We start from the raw sequence: 19,390 nt of genomic DNA, 5'->3' as shown, positions 1-19,390 counted from the left end.
AGTATCCCACGGGAGGAGAACCACACCGACAGTCTGTTTCCTCTCTCTTTTTAAAGCCCCATCTGAATACTTGTTCCTCTCACAACGCTCTCTGTAAGTACTCCACACCTGCTGTCAATCGGGCAATTGGCCTCGCTGCCATAGCAACAGATTCGCAGTGCAATGAGACGGGTGTCCACAGGAGGTCTCCAAATAACACTGCATTCACAAGGGCTTTAATCTCTTTTCTAATTTTTGTCACACCGTGACACATAGACTTCACTGTATAAAAATAAAACTACATAAACTTTACTGTATAAAAATAAAACACTACATAGACTTCACTGTATAAAAATAAAACACTACAAAGACTTCACTGTAAAATTACACACTGATTCTTATTAAAGCTACTAATTAAGTTCTCAGTCAAGAGCAGTGAAAGACTTTCTCTTTGTGTTTTGTTGTTTTATTAACATTAAATGGATAGTTCCCCCAAAAATGAAAATTGTCACTGTTTATTCTCTCAAGTTGTTTTAAACCTGAATAAATGTCTTTCTCCTGTTGTAAATAAAAGTTATTTTGAAGAATGTGGGTATCCAAACAGTCGTTGATCCCCAGTGACTTCCATAGTTCATTGTTTCCTACTGTGGAAGTCAATGGGGAACATCGACTGTCTGGATTACCACATTCTTCAACATATCATCTTACATTTACATTTACATTTATTCATTTAGCAGATGCTTTTATCCAAAGCGACTTACAAATGAGAACAATAGAAGCAGTTAAACTAACAGTAGGACAACAATATGCAAGTGCTATGACCCTTCTCAGTTTAATCTAACGCAGAACTTTTTTTTTTTTTTTTTTGGTTATAGAACAGAATAGAATAGAGTAGTAGAGAAAGTGTTAGTATTACTGGATCAAGTGCTGTCGAAAAAGAAGCGTCTTCAGCCGTTTCTTGAACGTGGCTATGGACTCAGTAGCTCTGGTTGAGTTAGGCAGATCATTCCACCAGCAGGAACAGTCATGGTAAAGGTCAGAGAAAGAGATTTTGTGCCTCTTTGAAATGGCACCACAAGACGTCGTTCACTTGCAGAGCGCAAGTTCCTGGATGGCACGTCTGAAGTCTGAAGTAAAGAGTTAAAGTAAAAGGGAGCAGAACCAGTGGTTGTTCTGTAGGCAAACGTCAGTGACTTGAATTTGATGCGAGCGGCAACTGGCAACCAGTGCAATTTTGTGAGGAGAGGAGTGACGTGTGCCCTTTTCGGCTCCTTAAAGACCACTCTAGCTGCGGCGTTCTGGATCAGTTGCAGAGGTTTGACTGTGCAAGCTGGAAGACCAGCCAGGAGAGCGTTACAGTAGTCAAGTCTGGATAAAACAAGCGCTTGGACAAGGAGTTGAGTAGCACGTTCTGATAGGAAGGGTCTGATCCTCCTAATGTTGTACAAGGCAAATCTACATGACCGAGAAGTTCTAGCAATGTGGTCTGTGAAGTTCAATTGATCATCAATTACCACACCAAGGTTCCTGGCTGACCTAGATGGAGTTATGTATGACGAGTCTAGCTGAATGGTGAAGTTGTGATGAAATGTTGGGTTGGCCGGGACCACGAGTAGCTCTGTCTTCGCAAGGTTTAGTTGAAGGTGATGGTCCTTCATCCAGCCAGAAATTATCTGTCAGGCAGGCTGAGATACGATCAGCTACCGTCGGATCATCAGGCTGGAATGAGAGGTAGAGTTGTGTGTCATCTTTTGTGTTCAGCACAAGAAAGAATTAATACAGGTTTGGAACAACATTAGTAAACCTTTTTGTGTATGTAGCGAGGGGGGGCGTGGTTTTGCTGAGTCTGTAGCGGGAGAGAGAGGACGGAACAGAGCGGAGCGTAAGTAGGTCAAGTGCAGATGATGAACACCTGTGTCTGATTTCAACAATTGGCGTGGAGAGACCGGATATAAGCCGGAGTGGGGGAGAGAGTGGAGAGAGAGAGACGAGCTGGGACCTCATGTGTGCTGGTGAGAACCTGACAAATGTCATCGAGAGAATATTCTGAGTTATTGTGTTTTGTGGCTGTGCTTGTGCACGGTGAACGCGCTTTGTGCGCACCTTTTGTTTTGTTTGTGAGAAACGTGAATAAAGCGAACGTCCCAGCTCAAGCCGACCCCTGTCTTCTTCCTTCCTTATTATTCCTGAACTGAACCTCATCACAGTGTATTTTACAGTTTTAGCGCAATAAGAGTTAAAAAGATAACTTAGTCTAGTATCACTCAGTCCATGAGTGTAACTCTACCTCCGCCTGTTGCGATGTAGGTGTCAGAACTAAACTGATATAATGCACTGTAACACGACACTACAATATTTTTTCTAAAGCAGATCGTGGAGACATTTGATCGTCCACGATCAAAAATCATGATATCACACACTATCGCATACCTCTACTTTGTATAATGGAGTGGGTGTAAAATTGAGTGGATTTTTCAAACCGCTGGTTCAGATTTGTTGAAAACTTCACAGTGTCTGGTCAGAACAGTGATGCTTCACAGCAAGAGCACTGTTACTAGAGTACAGTCAGGGGGTTTATCTTTAAAGCTCAGCCAAAACATTGTTCTCTTTAGTTGGTTGAGCCTTCATCCTCCATTGTGCCATTGAGAAGAGTCATGTGATCGTGGTTGATGTTCACCTGAGTTTAATCATTCTATGATTGTATAGTTGTTTTCAATTTGTCTGTTTTGAATTCATAATTCCTAATATTACCAGTTTTCTCTGTCGCTTTGTTACATTTTTTGAATCATGCTTAACATTTACAAACCAGTGAGTTAATTTCTCAAAATAATTGTAATCAAAGTTTGAAACAGTGCAAAACACACTGAGTTACAGACGCTAAAGCAAAAGTGTAACAACACTCCCTGGTCTTTCCTAAGACAGAAGATTTCAGTAAAAGTGCACAACATTTATAAATCTGTTTGCTTTTTATTTTACTTAGTTTTGAAACCAGTTCAGTCCAGCAGAAGAGATCAAAACCAGAGTCCAGCTGTGTGTCTATGAAGAGTAACCAGTCTATGGATCCGCCACACGTATTTAAGAGTGGAGACAAACGGCCTAATCTCAGGTATATCATTTCTATAAAAGTTATGCTTATAGTATTTGATTTTTATTAAATTAATATACAGCAGTGTAATGAGTTACAATCCTGCAAGTTTCAGTCTATTAATGATCATCATTGTGCTCTTGTGTAAAGCTCTATGTATTGTATTCGCTCCGTGCACGGCGACTGTTGACCTTCGAACTTGAGTGTGTGGGCCAGTACTTCCGGTGAAAACTTCCGGTGATCTGACAGTGAGCGAGAGACAACAGCGACCGAGTTCCATTACCACAGAGATATTTTTTCACAATGAGTGTTTTTAGGATTCAGGAGAGGTGACTTGACTTTCAGAGGGTGACAGCCTCAGCACTTCATCGTTGTGTGCCGTTATGTACCATTTCGTCACGTTACAACAGAGAAGTCAGCTTTCATGCATTCCCCGTTACCGCTGCGGTACGGGCTGAGTGGATGCAGAAGATCCGGAGGGATGACTTCAACCCGACCAAATTTTTAAATGCATATAATTTTCAGTGTATTTCACCTGCGCATTTCAATGCTTTCTATTACTGCATTTATTTTGTGCAAGTGAGATGAGTAAAGATCTGCTTCATAAATCATTATCTGTCTGGTGTTTATAAGCATCTATACAGTATTGTACTACATGTAAAATATACACAAACTTACCTATATTAAATTGTTTGTGGTACCTACGGTTAAAAATGTAAATGTAAAATATGTGATATTGATATTTATCGAGCAATTGATGTAAGTAAGTAAAAATATATGCGCAGAATTGAGAAAATAGTATTTATGGAGATAAATTGTAGCCTATCACAGGGCAAACATTTTATGCGAACAACTCTAATCGTAGTTGTAACTCTATATTTACAGTAGGCATAATTGTCATTGCGTATGTGTATGCAGCATGAGTCAAATACAATCTTCTGTTCGTGAACAGTTGTATTTCATTCATTAATCTGATGCATCCGTGCATTTAATTGCCATTGGCTCGTGTGATAGTAATATGGATCTTAGTAGTATTTTAAGTGATAATTGATTCTATAAACAACTATAAAAGATAATTTTCGGCTTTCTCCGACTCCCTGCACCGCGCGTAATGCGAAACCGTAAATGTGTCTACCTACACACTGGCTGATCCGAAATTCAAAATGGCGGCCATGTGCAACTAGCCTATTGTTAATACATTCACACACTGTAAAGCTGTTGGTCTGTTACTCAGTTAATGACACAATTACATCAATATCAGTGTGTCTGATTCTCTACCCTCTTCACTCTGATTTAAGGTCAAATCTTCTATCCAGACCAGTTAAAAACAAAACTGTGAACAAGCCTGTGATTCAACCACAAGACTTTAATGAAAGCATGTATCCTGGTTTCAGGTAAAATGCAGGAATTTTGTTGTTTAATTTTAGGTGCTGCAATTCACATCACACATCACTCAAACACATGATTAATGATTAAAACATTTCAGAAACCTAATGATGTTCTGTGTCCCATAATACAGCACGTGTTTTAATTTATGGTTGTTTACTTCTCTAACTTGTGTAATAATGTGGTATTTTAATCTTACAGCCGTGACTCTAAACCTGCTGAAGCCCTCAACACATTGAAATCAAATCTGAGACAGAAGTTTGAGTGTTTGTATGAGGGAATATCAAAGCAGGGAAACCCAACACTCCTGAATGAGATCTACACAGAGCTCTACATCACAGAGAGTGGAAGTGGAGAGATCAATAATGAGCATGAGGTGAGGCAGATTGAGACACAGTCCAGGAGAGCAGAAACAGAGGACACACCGATCAAATGCAGTGACATCTTTAGACCTTTACCTGGACAATACAAACCCATCAGAACTGTGCTGACAAAGGGAGTCGCTGGCATTGGGAAAACAGTCTCTGTGCAGAAGTTCATCCTGGACTGGGCTGAAGGGAAAGAGAATCAGGACGTCCAGCTCATATTTCCACTTGCTTTCAGAGAGCTCAACTTGATGAAGGACAAAACACTCAGTCTTTCAGATCTTCTTCATCTCTTTTTCCCTGAAAGCAGAGAAATGGACATATCCAGTGATGAGTATAAAGTGTTGTTCATCTTTGATGGTCTGGATGAGTGTCGTCTGTCTCTGGATTTTCAGAGCGAGAGGTTGTGTGATGTGACTGAATCAGCCTCAGTGGACGAGCTGCTGACGAACCTCATTGTGGGGAATCTGCTTCCCTCTGCTCTCTTCTGGATCACCTCCAGACCAGCAGCAGTGGATCTCGTCCCCTCTGAGTGTGTCCATCGAGTGACAGAGGTACGAGGCTTCAGTGACACACAGAAGGAGGAATACTTCAGGAAGAGAATCAGTGATCAGAGTCTGGCCGACAGGATCATCTCACACCTGAAGTCCTCAAGGAGCCTCTTTATTATGTGCCACATCCCAGTGTTCTGCTGGATCTCAGCCACTGTTCTAGAGGAGATGTTGAGTGAAGCAGAGAGAGGAGAGATTCCCAAGACTCTCACTCAAATGTACACACACTTCCTGCTCATTCAGACCAACATCAAACATGAGAAGGACTATGAGAAGAAAGTGAAAGATGAAGACATGATTGTCAAACTGGGGAAACTGGCTTATCGGCAGCTTGTGAAAGGCAACCTGATCTTCTATGAGGAAGACCTGAGCGAGTGTGGCATTGATGTGGCAGAAGCATCAGTTTACTCAGGATTGTGCACTCAGATCTTCAGAGAGGAGTTGGGCTTGTATCAGGGGAAAGTCTTCTGCTTTGTTCATCTGAGCATTCAGGAACATCTAGCAGCTCTATATGTGCATCTCTCCTTTATCAACAATAACATCAATGTGTTTGACCAGATTACCAAACCAACTCATGGAGACACAGTTTCCCTATCGGATCTCCATCAGAGAGCTGTGGATGAGGCTTTAGACACTAAAAATGGGCATCTGGACCTTTTCCTTCGTTTCCTTCTGGGTCTGTCAGTGAAGTCTAATCAGAGTCTCTTACAAGAACTAAAGACACAGACAGCAAACAGCTCTCACAACAATGAGAAAACAGTTGACTATATTAAAGAAAAGATCAGTGAGAATCCCTCTCCAGATAAATACATCAATCTGTTTCACTGTCTGAATGAACTGGGTGATCTTTCTCTAGTGAACGAAGCTGAACCTCATATGAGCCGTGGAGGATTACTTGATGTAAAACTCTCCTCGTCTCAGTGGTCAGCTTTAGTGTTTGTGTTGTTGTCCTCAGAGGAGACACTGCAGGAGTTTGACCTGAACAGATTAATTGGAGCCAGAAATGATCGGTAAGTAACACTGAGTGCAATCATTACAGTCTAAAACATTATGTACAAAGAGAAAATCAGAGATCAGAGGTGTTTAAATCACGGGGCACAGATTGATTTCTGGGATATTGTACATAATTTGCGGGTGTTTCTCAAACCGTGGCTGTGTCCTACTAAGGCTGCATATCTCGACTGCCACGTCTTCAAGCGCCTCTGAAGGCCGTTTCAGTTTGAAGAATCTTTTGAAGACAGACTTCATTTTGTGTCTTTAATTCAGTTCATTTTGAAGGATGCATCAAGTGTATCCTTCGTGTTCTTCAATCTCCCACAATCCTTTGCACACATTCCAATTCATGTAAATGAACTGATGGAAAATGAGTCGGCACTGAATTTATCTGAGGTCATTATGAAATGTAAGACACAGATAATGTGTTCGGAGATGAAGGCATACATGTTATCTTTTGTTTCTGTGTAAATTAATCACTGAACACTAAACTGACAATAATGTAAGACACTGGGAGACACAGACGGCTGTCATTCACTGTATTGCATTAATAAAAAAGCCAGTTAATATAAAGATATTTAATAGAAAGTATTTTTCAAAAAATTAAGTTTTAATAGTAATAGTAAGTGGATGATCCTCCTGATGAAGAATATTACGTCACGCGGACGGCCAAAGTAAACTTAATAAAACAAGTTTACTTTCCGCTGGATCAGCTCTCAATCTGTTTCCATTCAGACAATCACTCTTTCCACTTGCGGTGTACAAGTCCTCAGTCCTTCTCTCTCCCGTTTCTTAATTCAATTCAATTCAATTCAAATTTATTTGTATAGCGCTTTTCACAATACATATTGTTTCAAAGCAGCTTTACAGAAAGTGCATTTCAGAAATGTACATATAAAAAAAAAATAGTTAGTTAAACATGCATTAATTTAGGGCATAATTGTACATAGAAAAAGACATAGAAATGTACATAGAAAAATACAGTTAGTTAAACATGCAATAATTTAGGGCATAAACATATCGCCAGCGTCGAGTCGTCTCTTCACAGGCTTCGAGTCGTCTCTGCACGGGTGTTGGGGCATCTGTAGTTTCCATGGGAGGCTGGATACAAACTGGAGCTGACAATCTGTATTTACCTCGGGACTAGCGTCCCGAGATAACAAAAGAAAAGCAGAAGGAAAATAATTAGCGTAGCTGCTGTTCATAACAATAATGCATTCATTCTGATTCACCTGTAGTATAAAAGGTAAATATTATGTGAATGCTTGGTTAAAGAAATGCGTCTTCAATCTAGTTTTAAACTGGGACAGCGAGTCTGAGCCTCGAACAATTTCAGGAAGGCCATTCCACAGTTTAGGAGCTAAATGTGAAAATGCTCTCCCTCCTTTAGTGGACTTAGATATCCTAGGAATGACCAGTAGCCTCGAATTTTGTGATCTTAAAGAGCGCGATGGATTATAGGGTGATAGAAGTTCCGTTAAATACCCAGGAGCTAAGCCATTTAGGGCTTTATAGGTCATTAGTAATACTTTGTAATTGATACGGAACTTTATAGGTAGCCAATGTAGAGATGATAGAATAGGTGTTATATGATCATATTTCCTCGATCTAGTAAGAACTCTAGCAGCTGCATTTTGGACTAACTGTAGCTTGTTTATTGAGGATGCAGGACAACCAGCTAATAAAGCATTACAGTAATCTAGTCTCGAGGTCATGAATGCATGAACTAACTTTTCTGCATCAGAAACAGATAGCATGTTACGTAGCTTAGCAATGTTTCTAAGGTGGAAAAAGGCTGTTCTTGTAACATATGAAATATGATTTTCGAAAGACAAGTTGCGGTCTAATATAACACCCAGGTCTTTTACTGTAGTGGATAAAGTAACAGGACATCCTTCTAAAGTAAAGTTGTATTGTAAGAGGTTTTGTGGGCAGTTTTTTTGACCAATAAGTAATACCTCCGTTTTATCTGAATTTAATAGCAGAAAATTACACGTCATCCAGTATTTTATATCATTAACACACTCTGTCAATTTAGATAATTTATTGTTTTCATCTGGTCGTGATGAAATATATAATTGAGTGTCATCAGCATAACAGTGGAAATTAATTCCATGTTTTCTTATAATATTTCCAAGCGGCAACATATATATTGAGAATAGCAGAGGGCCTAACACAGATCCTTGCGGCACTCCATAGTTTACTGGAGTTATCTTCAATTTTTCCCCATTTAAACAGACAAAATAGTAACGGTCTGATAAGTACGATCTAAACCAGCTTAATGCTTGTCCATGAACACCAGTGTAGTTTTGTAGTCGATCTAATAGTATTGTGTGATCTATAGTATCGAACGCAGCACTAAGATCAAGTAAAACTAGTATTGAGATACAGCCTTGGTCAGAAGCTAGAAGTAAATCATTTGTAATTTTAACGAGCGCAGTTTCAGTGCTATGATGCGGCCTGAATCCTGACTGAAACTTTTCATAGATGTCATTTTCTTGCAAGAAAGAGCACAATTGAGTGGACACAACTTTTTCTAGTATTTTAGACATAAAAGGTAGATTTGAAATGGGTCTGTAATTTGCTAGATTATTATGATCTAATTGTGGTTTCTTAATAAGAGGTTTTATAACTGCCAGCTTGAATATTCTTGGAACATGACCTAAAGATAAAGACGAGTTAATAATATTGAGGAGAGGCTCTTCCACTACAGGTAACACTTCCTTCAGTAGTTTAGTTGGTATAGGATCTAATAAACATGTTGTTGGTTTAGATGCAATGATAAGTTTATTTAGCTCTTCCTGTCCTATAGTTGTAAAGCGCTGTAGTTTTTCTTGAGGAGCGATAATTGAGGCTGAATCATAAGACACCATTAAGGATTGTACATTTACAATTGTGGTTCTGATGCTTTCTATTTTCTCAGTGAAGAAATTCATGAAATCATTACTACTAAACTGTAACGGAATATTTTGTTCAGGTGACGTCTGTTTATTTGTTAGTCTAGCCACGGAGTTAAATAAAAACCTTGGATTATTTTGGTTATTTTCTATTAGTTTGCGGAGATGCTCAGCCCTGGCTGCTTTTAGTGCCTTTTTATAACGTGACATACTGTCTTTCCACGCGATTCTAAAGACCTCTAAATTAGTTTGTTTCCATTTACGCTCTAAATTACGAGTTTCTCTCTTGATAACATGCGTAGTATTGTTATACCATGGTGCTTTAGTTTTCTCTCTAACCTTTCTTAATCTAATTGGTGCAACCATGTTTAATGTACTAGAGAAAATGGTGCTCATAGTGCTAGTCATTTCCTCTAGTTCATCTGTTTGTTTGGGTTCACTGAGCAGCTGAGTTAGATCAGGTAAGCTATTTGAGAATCTATCTATAGTAGTTGGAAGGATTGTTCTGCCTGGTCGATAACGCGGCGCAACGTGACAAATTTCAGCAGTACGCAGTATGCAAGTGACCATGTAATGATCAGTGACTTCATCACTTTGTGGTATAATATCTATATCGGTTGGATTGGTTCCATATGATATAATTAAATCCAGCGTATGATTAAGACGATGAGTGGGACCAGTGACGTTTTGCTTGACCCCAAATGAGTTTAATAAAACTGTAAACGCAGCCCCTAACGCATCATTTGTGTTATCTACGTGTATGTTAAAATCTCCGACAATTAATGCTTTATCAACATTGACCAATAGATCTGAGAGAAAATCTGCAAACTCTTTTAGGAAATCAGCATAGGGCCCTGGAGGTCTATATACGGTAGCCAAGGCTAGAGATAATAGGGATTTCTTTCTTACATCTAAGAGAGTAACATTTAGCACAATTACTTCAAACGAATTAAACCTGTGACCTGTTTTCTGAGTAACATTAAGAATATCTCTATAGATTGTCGCAACACCGCCGCCACGACCAATCAGACGGGGCTCGTGCTTATAACAGTATCCTGGAGGAGTAGACTCATTAAGACCGAAATAATCATTAGGTTTAAGCCAGGTTTCAGTAAGGCAAAGTACATCGAAACTATTATCTGTGACCATTTCATTTACAATAACCGCCTTAGGTGTGAGCGATCTAATGTTAAGAAGACCTAGCTTTATAAATTGTTTTTGTTCACTAATATTGAGATTTTCTGGTTTAATCACAATTAGATTTTTCCTGGATCCTACAGTAGATTTAAAGTTTGACCTCACTAAACGAGGAATAGACACAGTTTCAATATAATGTTCTACATTGGTACTTATATCAATTAAGTTTGGACAGCAAAGAGTGTGATTTGGACTTTGACTTACTAGTCATATGGTGTGTAACGTCTTGGAGATGTTGTCCGACAGAAGAGCCGCTCCGATTCTGCTGGGGTGAAGGCCATCAGCACGGAAGAGCCTAGGTCGCTCCCAAAACAAATTCCAATTATTTACAAAGAGAAGTCTCTGTTCATTACACCATGACATTAACCATTCATTTAGAGCAAATAGTCTACTGAACCTTTCTTGTCCTAGTCGGTACGTGGGAAGCGGTCCAGACACGATGATCGTTGTTTCAGGCGATGTGCTGCGTACCGTCTCGATCAGGCTCCTGTAGTCCTTCTTCAAAACCTCCGTCTGCCGCAACCTGATGTCGTTCGTTCCCGCGTGCAACACGACAGCTCCGACGCGCTTGTCACTGTTCAGAATCTCGGGAACCTGCGCAGCGACATCAAGAACACGAGCACCAGGAAAGCAGTGAGTGCGCACCTTACCTCTACCTGAGGTAGCGTGGACATGCCGGACGATGGAACTGCCGATGATCACAGCGTCGCGTTCCGTCTCGCGTAGAGGAGAGAAGCGGTTCCGGGTGGAGATCTCGAAGGCCGGGAGGGGCGGAGAGGTCCTAGCTCTGGTCCTGGCTCGCGTCTTCCGCTGTGGAAACACCCAGGGTCCATCGTGTTGTGTCGGTGCCGGAGTGAACGAAACCAGGGATGATCGCGTCCTGGGTGCTCGGGTCCTGTGCAGAGAAACACACGGAGTAGACGAGGTCGGAGTCAAAAGGTTACTAACCACTGACTTGTGAGCATCAGCGCGTGATGTTTCAAGCGCGGATTGCCGATCTCGCAGCTCGGCCTGCCTCTCTAGTAGGTCGCGGATCTGTCTCTCCACCGACTCAAGCTCTAACTGCACAGCATGTAGCTCGAGGGTCTCCTCACCTGCACTCAAAGGTAACGTTAGACACACATCCGTCATATTCGCCATTATAGCAGATATGTGCTACAATGGCGAATTATAGCTTTCAGTGATACGTGTGTAGATAGGCGCGACCACGCGTGCTATGCTAGCGGGCTAAGGCTAGTAGCGGAAGATTGGATATAAGTAGTGATATCAAAGCGATCCGATTGTTTTTTAAAGAGAATAGTATTCCAGATATGTTCACACGCTATAAAAATGAAAGATATTCGTTTGTAAAAGAGTGTAAAGAAGGAAATCAAGGTTTATGAATTAATTCGACGGAGCTCGAAACACAACAACGCACTCAGTCGCGACGCATGCGCTGTGATATGATCTTAATCGACAGTGGCTTATATCCGGTCTCTCCATGCCAATTACTGCAACAAGATACAGGTGTTCGTCATTTGCACTTGACCTACTTACGTACCGCTTGCCTCCTTTCTCTATCGTTACAGACCGCGCTGAACCACGCCCCCCTCACCACACTCACTTAGGCCCTGTCCCAAATGGAACCCTAAGCACTCGCGGTCTTCCTCTGAGTCCGCACTTTCGTGACGTAATGCCGCTTTGACTGTCGGGAAGAAGTCTGCTGCGGAGTCCGCATCAGCGCAGGCTTGGCAAAAGTGCGCATCAAGGGCGCAAATCGACCACATGGGGGCGCTCGCGAGCACCCTTCTGAGATCTAAAAATGACAAATGGGACACACTGCAGTCTCACGGACTTAACGGACACGCGCACGTGGCAGCCATTGTAAGTCCACAAGACCGAAAGTGCACATGAAGTGTGCCATTTGGGACAGGGCCTATATAGCACTCAGTCCTTTTTCCCCTGAAAAACACTCAACCCACTTTAATTACGTTAACAAGTCAATATTTATACAGTTGGAATCAGTTCTGTTTGATGCAATCCTTCCTGACATTCTGCAAAAGGAAAATTCTAAGTTATGCGCTGTGCAGGTCACAATAAACCAAGGCTAGGATAGTTAGCCAAATTCATCCATAGCCATTATTTTATTGGGTGCATTCTGCCCTGGCATTTCCTGTTGAAACAGTTGAACCTTGTTATTAGTGTGTGCGGCACATTTACAGACAGCAATTTTGTTAGGGAGAAGAATGGCTTCTTGCAGGGCTTTTACCCAATTAAGCCCAGTTTCCTCCCAACATTTATTATCCCACCTGTGCGATGGCTTTCAGCAAATGTGAACCCCCTTAGTAAACCATATTTGGCAATTGTTACCATCCCCCCTTTGATGCATGACCCAATTCGTGCATCAATTTAACATAATGGTGTTTGAATAAAGTTTACCATCAACACTAACCCAAATGTTGTACTTCAGCCAAATTTCCCGCAGACATCTTTCTCTGCCTCTGAAACAAAAATATTACTTAAAGCCACATTCTCATCTTCTTGAGAAACGGCCCTGAGTCTCACAGCGTATCCTGCTTTTCATGCCTGTTGTTTGGTCTCTTAAGTCACTCATCTACAAACATTTTCAAAGTCATCAATTGTTTCCATCAGGTCAGGTTGTGGTGTACAGACTTGGTCAATATCAGTCAAACAACATTCCCCTCCTTTGTTCACAATAATCATAAATGTGAGGGGCTCTTAGCCATTGTGTCACTTTGTTGTTGCTGTCAATTCTATAACATTTTCATTTATCTCAACCCATGATGGATGGCGATCTACAACTTCACAACTCCAATTTACATAAATACTTAAACTGATCCAGAAAATAATTCAAATCAACATCATAAATTACAAAATTAGTCATAATTACCAGTAGCAGACAGAGCTGGATAACTAATCAATTTAAAGCTTGTCCCATGCTCTGTATCGTCTTTTCATCAGATTCACTGAGGCCACATTTACACATAGCCGGGTATTTAGAGAAACGAATACCCCCCCTCCCTCCCTCCGTTTTCAATCATTATTTTACCACTAAAATATAGAATTGTTCCCCATTTTGCTTAATGAAACATTCATTTTCTTTATATCATGTTAATCCCTGTTAATCATATTCTTTTCATACTATTTCAGCTTAAGTCAAGTCACCTTCATTTATATAGCACTTTTAACAGTATGGATTGTTTCAAAGCAGCTTTACAGTGATAATAGAAATTAGCGTAACAGTGAAGTTGTAAAGATCATTAGTTATTAACTTAGGGGCCGCTAACACGACACCGTTCTAACAGAAACCCATAATGCGCTCCGACCACCCATCCGCACAAAAAAGTGCCTGGTGTCTCAAGAACGCACTCCCTGAAATACGTTTGAAGGTGCAAACGCTTATCTGTTTTCTCTGCGCAAACCTCAAAAAACGCTAACCCGCGAAAACGCAGATGGCTCGCACATACGCATCACGTGTTCTGTCGATAGGTATGCGCGTTTGAATTTATATATGCGCATGCGTGTAGTCCTTCACAAATCAACCCTCAACAAATTACTTGTTAGGCCTTAAAAATGTAAAATTCAGAAATTTTTGTCGCGTCTGCGTAGCCACGCGAACTGGAAATTATCCCGGCAACGTTTTATCTGTAAAGAGGTAAAGGGAAGGAGGCCTTCACAGGGGAGAGACTAGTTGACACTTCAGGACTACGTTGTCGTCGCGTCCTGGCGCTGGTCCTTCATCAGATCTGGATATGGCCTGGATCCGGCAGACAGCGGTAAACCTCGGGATATACAGAGAGACTAATATTAGCGTAGACGCCATCCTTCTTATGATGTACCATGTACATCAGGATTTATGGGAAGTGTTCCCGATCCCAGCTGATCTAAACTATGCCGCCTAACATTGAACTAGAAAAAAAAGTTTGAAGACAAACTTTAAGTTGGCTTGAAAAAGCCTAGCCAGAAAATTTGAAGGCAATAATAGAAAAGAAAGATTAGTTAGAAAGAAAAGAAGAAAGATTAGTTAGAAAGAAAGATTAGTTAGGAAAAAGAAAAAAGTCTCAGTGGATTAGAAATAGTACATAGAATGGTAGTTTAATTGAGCCTAATGGGCTTCTTGCAATTTAAATTTGAATTTTGACAGATGGAGTTCGAATAGTCTTGGCTCAATGAGTTAGAAATAGTAGATAGAATGTCAGTTTAATGGAGTCTAATGAGCCTCTTCAACTGTCAAAATTTGCTGGCTCATTTGAGCATTCCACAATGCAAGTCAAAGGGATTTTTTAAAGTTTTGATCGTCATTTTTAGGAAAACCGTAAGTCAGATCAGTTAGAAAAGATATAGCACACTAAGTGAGAACAGTTTGAGTGTCTGAGCCGAGTTTGGAGTATGTAGAGTTAAAGCTCTAGGGCAAGTTAGAGTCAGAAATTTTAGGGTCAGAAGAAGAAGAAGAAAAAAAGAAAGAATAGTTAGAAAGAAAGAAAGAATAGTTAGAAAGAACGAAAGAAAGAAAGAACGAAAGAAAGAAATAATAGAAAGAAAGAAAGAATAGTTTGAAAGAAAGGAAGAAGGAATAGTTAGAAAGAAAGAAAGAAAGATAGATCGTACATAGTACGAAATAGTACATAGAATGGCAGGTAATGGAGTCTAAAAAGCCTCTCCAACTGTCAAAATTTTAATTTATTCAGTTGGAGTTTGGAGTTAGAATGAAGAAAGAAAGATTAGATAGATAGATAGACAGACAGACAGACAGACAGACAGACAGACAGACAGATAGATAGATAAGTTAGAAAGAAAGGAAGATTAGTTAGAAAGAAAGAAAGAAAGATAATTTAGAAAGATAGAAAGATAAGTTAGAAAGATAGATTAGTTAGAAATGAAGAGAGAAAGATTAGTTAGAAATAAAGAGAGAAAGATTAGTTAGAAAGAAAGACAGATTAGTTAGAAAGAAAGAAAGATAAGTTAGAAAGATAGATTAGTTAGAAATAAAGAGAGAAAGATTAGTTAGAAATAAAGAGAGAAAGATTAGTTAGAAATAGTTAGAAAATGAGTCTCAATGGATTATAAATAGTACATAGAATGGCAGCTAATGGAGTCTAATGAGTGTAATTTATTCAGTTGGAGTTTGGAGTTACATCTCCAAAAGAAAGAAAGAAAGAAAGAAAGAAAGAAAGAAAGAAAGAAAGAAAGAAAAAGAAAGATTAGATTAAAGTAGTTTAAAGTTTAAATTAGTTTAAAGTTTAAAGTATAGGTTGAAGAAAAATTTAAGTTGCTAGGGTGTTTCTAGTGGGTTGCTAAGGTGTTCTGGGTGGTTGCTATGTGGTTGCTAGGGTGTTCTGGGCATTTGCTAAGGTATTTTGAGTGGTTGCTAAGGTGTTCTGGGTGGTTGCTAGGCAGTTGCTAGGGTGTTCTGGGTGGTTGCTATGGTATTGCTGGGGTGTTCTAATCTATTTTGGGTGGTCGCTAGGGTGTTCTGGGTGGTTGCTATGGTATTGCTAGGTGGTCTATGGTATTTTGGGTGGTTACTAGGGTGTTCTGGATGGTTGTTAGGGTGTTCTGGGTGGTTGTTAGGCAGTTGCTAGGGTATTCTGAGTGGTTGTTAGGCAGTTGCTAGGGTATTCTGAGTGGTTGTTAGGTGGTTGCTAGGGTGTTCTGGGTGGTTGCTAAGTTTAAAGTAGTTTGAAGTTTATAGTAGTTTGAAGTTTAAAGTAGGTTGACGTTTAAAGTAGTTTAAAGTTTAAATTAGTTTAAAGTTTAAAGTATAGTTTGAAGAAAAATTTAAGTTGCTAGGGTGTTTCTAGTGGGTTGCTAGGTGGTTGTGTTGCTTTGCCTTTGGCAAGCACCACTAAAAATAAGTATGCAAGAGAATACTACTGTTGCTTTGCCTTTGGCAAGCACCATTAATAATAAGCTTAAGTACAATATCAGTCAACTTAATTATAGAAGTCTATAATGTGTTATGTGTATGCTAGGCCAAAGAGATGTGTTTTTAGTCTAGCTTTGAACTGACAGAGTGTGTCTGCTTCCCGGACAATGTTAGGAAGACTGTTCCAAAGTTTTGGTGCTAAATAGGAGAAGGATCTACCGCCAGCAGTCGATTTTGATATTCTAGGTATTATCAACTGGCCGGAATTTTGAGATCGCAATAGACGTGAAGGACTATAGTGCGTTAAGAGCTCGCTCAAGTACTGGGGAGCTAAACCATTTAGTGCTTTGTAAGTAATCAGCAATATTTAAAGGGCACCTATTATGCAAAATTCACTTTTACATGGTGTTTGAACATAAATGTGTGTTGGCAGTGTGTGAGCAAAACCACCCTAGAATGAAAAAAATCCACCCAGTGGTCTTTTTACAATCTCAATAAATCATAAGCACTGTCTTAGAATGAGCTGTTCTAAGATTCTATGCAATGTGACGTAGAATTGCACAAGCCTTACCGACGTGGTTTGATTGACACTGTGGTTTTTGCATAGACCCCGCCCTCGGTGATCTGTACACCATCCGCCATTGTTTCAACGACAGCCGGTAATGTCTGGTAAGAAATGTAGGTGTTCTGTTGTGGGATGTAAGAATGGACATAGTAGTCTTCACTTACTTTCGACATCAGAGCCACTGAAAATGCAGTGGATGGATTTTATTTATGCCACTTAAACTTCCTAAATACGTTTATGTTTGACGAGAATGTCTCCCAAGCATTGTAGGTGTTGTGTGGCTGGATGTATTAATCCACATAGCTCTCTCTATTTACTCCTGAAATCTGAGGCAGGCGCTGAAGACGAGGTGGAATTATTTTGTTTTCAAAGAAAATGCTCCCTCAACTCGAAACGAAATTCGTTTATGTACTAACGCACTTCTTATACTGTGTTTAACGTACTCAGCTCTTATGGTGATTTTCTGGAGTAAAACTGACGCTTCATCTTTTGTGTGATGTACAATAAACTTTATTAAACTCATCAGTATATTTTTTATCATCATTCAGACCTGGTCCGAAACAGCAGACTTGTAGGCTATTAATAGGTACATACAAGCAGATGACAAATACGTTATAACCGTAATTAAACTAAACTATACCTGTTCCATTTCCATACAGCACTCGCACTCTGACTCTGTAGGCATTATTGTCCGACTCCGGGTCGAAATTAACACCGTTACTGAGAGTTTCTGATATTATCATCATTCTGTGAGATGAAATTGTCCTGAGAGGCTAAGCGCGAGCTCATGAAGCTCCGCCCCCTGTGTCGTGCAGCAGCAGCTTATTTGCATTTAAAGGGCACACACAAAAACAGCATGTTTTTCTGAGCACCAAAAAGTGACGATTTAAACATACTGTAAAAATGATCTGTTGGGTATTTTGAGCTAAAACTTCACATACACACTCTGGGGACATCAGAGACTTATTTTACATCTTGTGAAAAGGGGCATAATAGGTGCCCTTTAAAAATGTATACAATGTTTAACAGGGAGCCAATGCAACGTTGACAGAACTGGGCTAATATGGTCATACTTCCTGGTTCTGGTAAGAACTCGAGCTGCTGCGTTTTGGACCAGCTGTAGTTTGTTTATTAAGCGTGCAGGGCAATCACCCATTAGAGCATTACAATAATCTAGCCTTGATGTCATGAACGCATGAACTAATTGTTCTGCATTTTTCATTGAGAGCATATGACGTAATTTCGATATATTTTTAAGATGGAAAAATACGGTTTTACAGATACTAGACGCGTGACTTTCAAAGGAAAGATTGGTATCAAAGAGCACACCCAGGTTCCTAACCGGCGACGAGGAATTGACAGAGCAGCCATCAAGTGTTAGACAGTATTCTAGGTTATTACTTGAGGACGTTTTTTGTCCAATAATTAGAATCTCTGTTTTTTTCAGAATTAAGTAGTAGGAAATTGCTAGTCATCCCGTTTTTTATATCTGCTATGCATTCCGTTAATTTTGTGAATTTTAAAGTTTCATCAGGGCGTAAAGAAATATAGGGCTGAGTATCATCAGCATAACAGTGAAAACTAATGCCATGCTTCCAAATGATATCTCCTAAGGGTAGCATGTACTGTGTGTGTGTGTGTGTGTGTGTGTGTGTGTGTGTGTGTGTGTGTGTGTGTGTGGTGCTTCCCCAGCGGTGTCAGCTAATGTGACTTTATCACAATTAGCTTACTTCTCATTTCAAAAACAACTTGTTTAACACAAAATACTACTTGATTCTTGAAAATATAAGTATTAGACAGAACAAAAAAAAATCTGATGTCAAAATAGTGTTGTAGTGTAAATGTAGAGTAATAGACCTGCCACAGCAACATTGACAAGAAAAAGAAAAGACAAATCTGTGTTGGCTGAATACAAGGCTTCTACAGTTATAGATACTAAAACAACTTTTTCACATGTCCTTTATAAAGCAGTGTTTAATTAAAAACATATTTGAGGGTATTTAGGAAGGTATAATGTATTATTTACTTATGTTATGAATTATTATTATTATTGTTAGCATTAATTATTTTTTTTTTTCAATTAGTGTCACACAAAACACTGGAGATGAAGTTCTTCAGAAGCTGCTGCCAGTGGTTACAGCAACTAGATCAGCTCTGTAAGTAACACTGAGAACAAGCATCACTGTTAAAACATTATAACAGTTCTTACTTAAACATTATAAATTCATGGTTTAACAAAAAATATGAGTCACACTTCAGCTTTTAAACCCTCCACCTATCTGACCTGTTTTGTGATCTACTTAACCATTTTTTATATTTGTGTGAGAAATTTATTTTCAAATATATGCATTTATAATGTATGTATATAAACATTTATATTTAGACTGTTTTTATATTCTTTTTAATTTAATTTAAATGTTAATATGGAAAATAATATAATATATAATATAAATAATAATGGAAAAACCTGATGTATTCAATGTATTTCATTTTATCAGTTTCATAT

The 19,390-nt window shown here is 39.5% G+C and overlaps 2 protein-coding genes across 4 annotated transcripts in view; one reads left to right on the top strand and one right to left on the bottom strand.

The window, feature by feature from the left end:
* The window catches only part of LOC311091345 (NACHT, LRR and PYD domains-containing protein 3-like), a 256,345-nt gene that overhangs the window by 187,087 nt on the left and 49,868 nt on the right, over positions 1–19,390 (top strand). For 2 of the 3 annotated variants that reach the window (XM_084127246.1, XM_084127247.1), the window contains 4 exons: positions 2,960–3,085; positions 4,363–4,458; positions 4,652–6,376; positions 18,969–19,040. In XM_084127246.1, the coding sequence (XP_083983372.1) occupies positions 2,960–3,085; positions 4,363–4,458; positions 4,652–6,376; positions 18,969–19,040 (2,019 nt within the window). The remainder of the gene's footprint in view (positions 1–2,959; positions 3,086–4,362; positions 4,459–4,651; positions 6,377–18,968; positions 19,041–19,390) is intronic. The other variant, XM_084127245.1, reaches the window with a different exon arrangement.
* On the bottom strand, positions 7,156–11,851 carry LOC311091387 (uncharacterized protein). The gene is made up of 2 exons (XM_084127339.1): positions 10,658–11,851; positions 7,156–7,502 (listed from the first exon to the last, which is right to left on the bottom strand). The coding sequence occupies exon 1, from the start codon at positions 11,591–11,593 to the stop codon at positions 10,661–10,663; it is 933 nt and encodes a 310-aa protein (XP_083983465.1). The 5' UTR covers positions 11,594–11,851; the 3' UTR covers positions 7,156–7,502; positions 10,658–10,660.

The sequence above is a fragment of the Abramis brama genome (assembly GCF_963993115.1).
Source record: "Abramis brama genome assembly, chromosome: 10".
Lineage (NCBI taxonomy): Eukaryota > Metazoa > Chordata > Actinopteri > Cypriniformes > Leuciscidae > Abramis > Abramis brama.
This window is presented reverse-complemented; position numbering and strand designations above follow the sequence as displayed.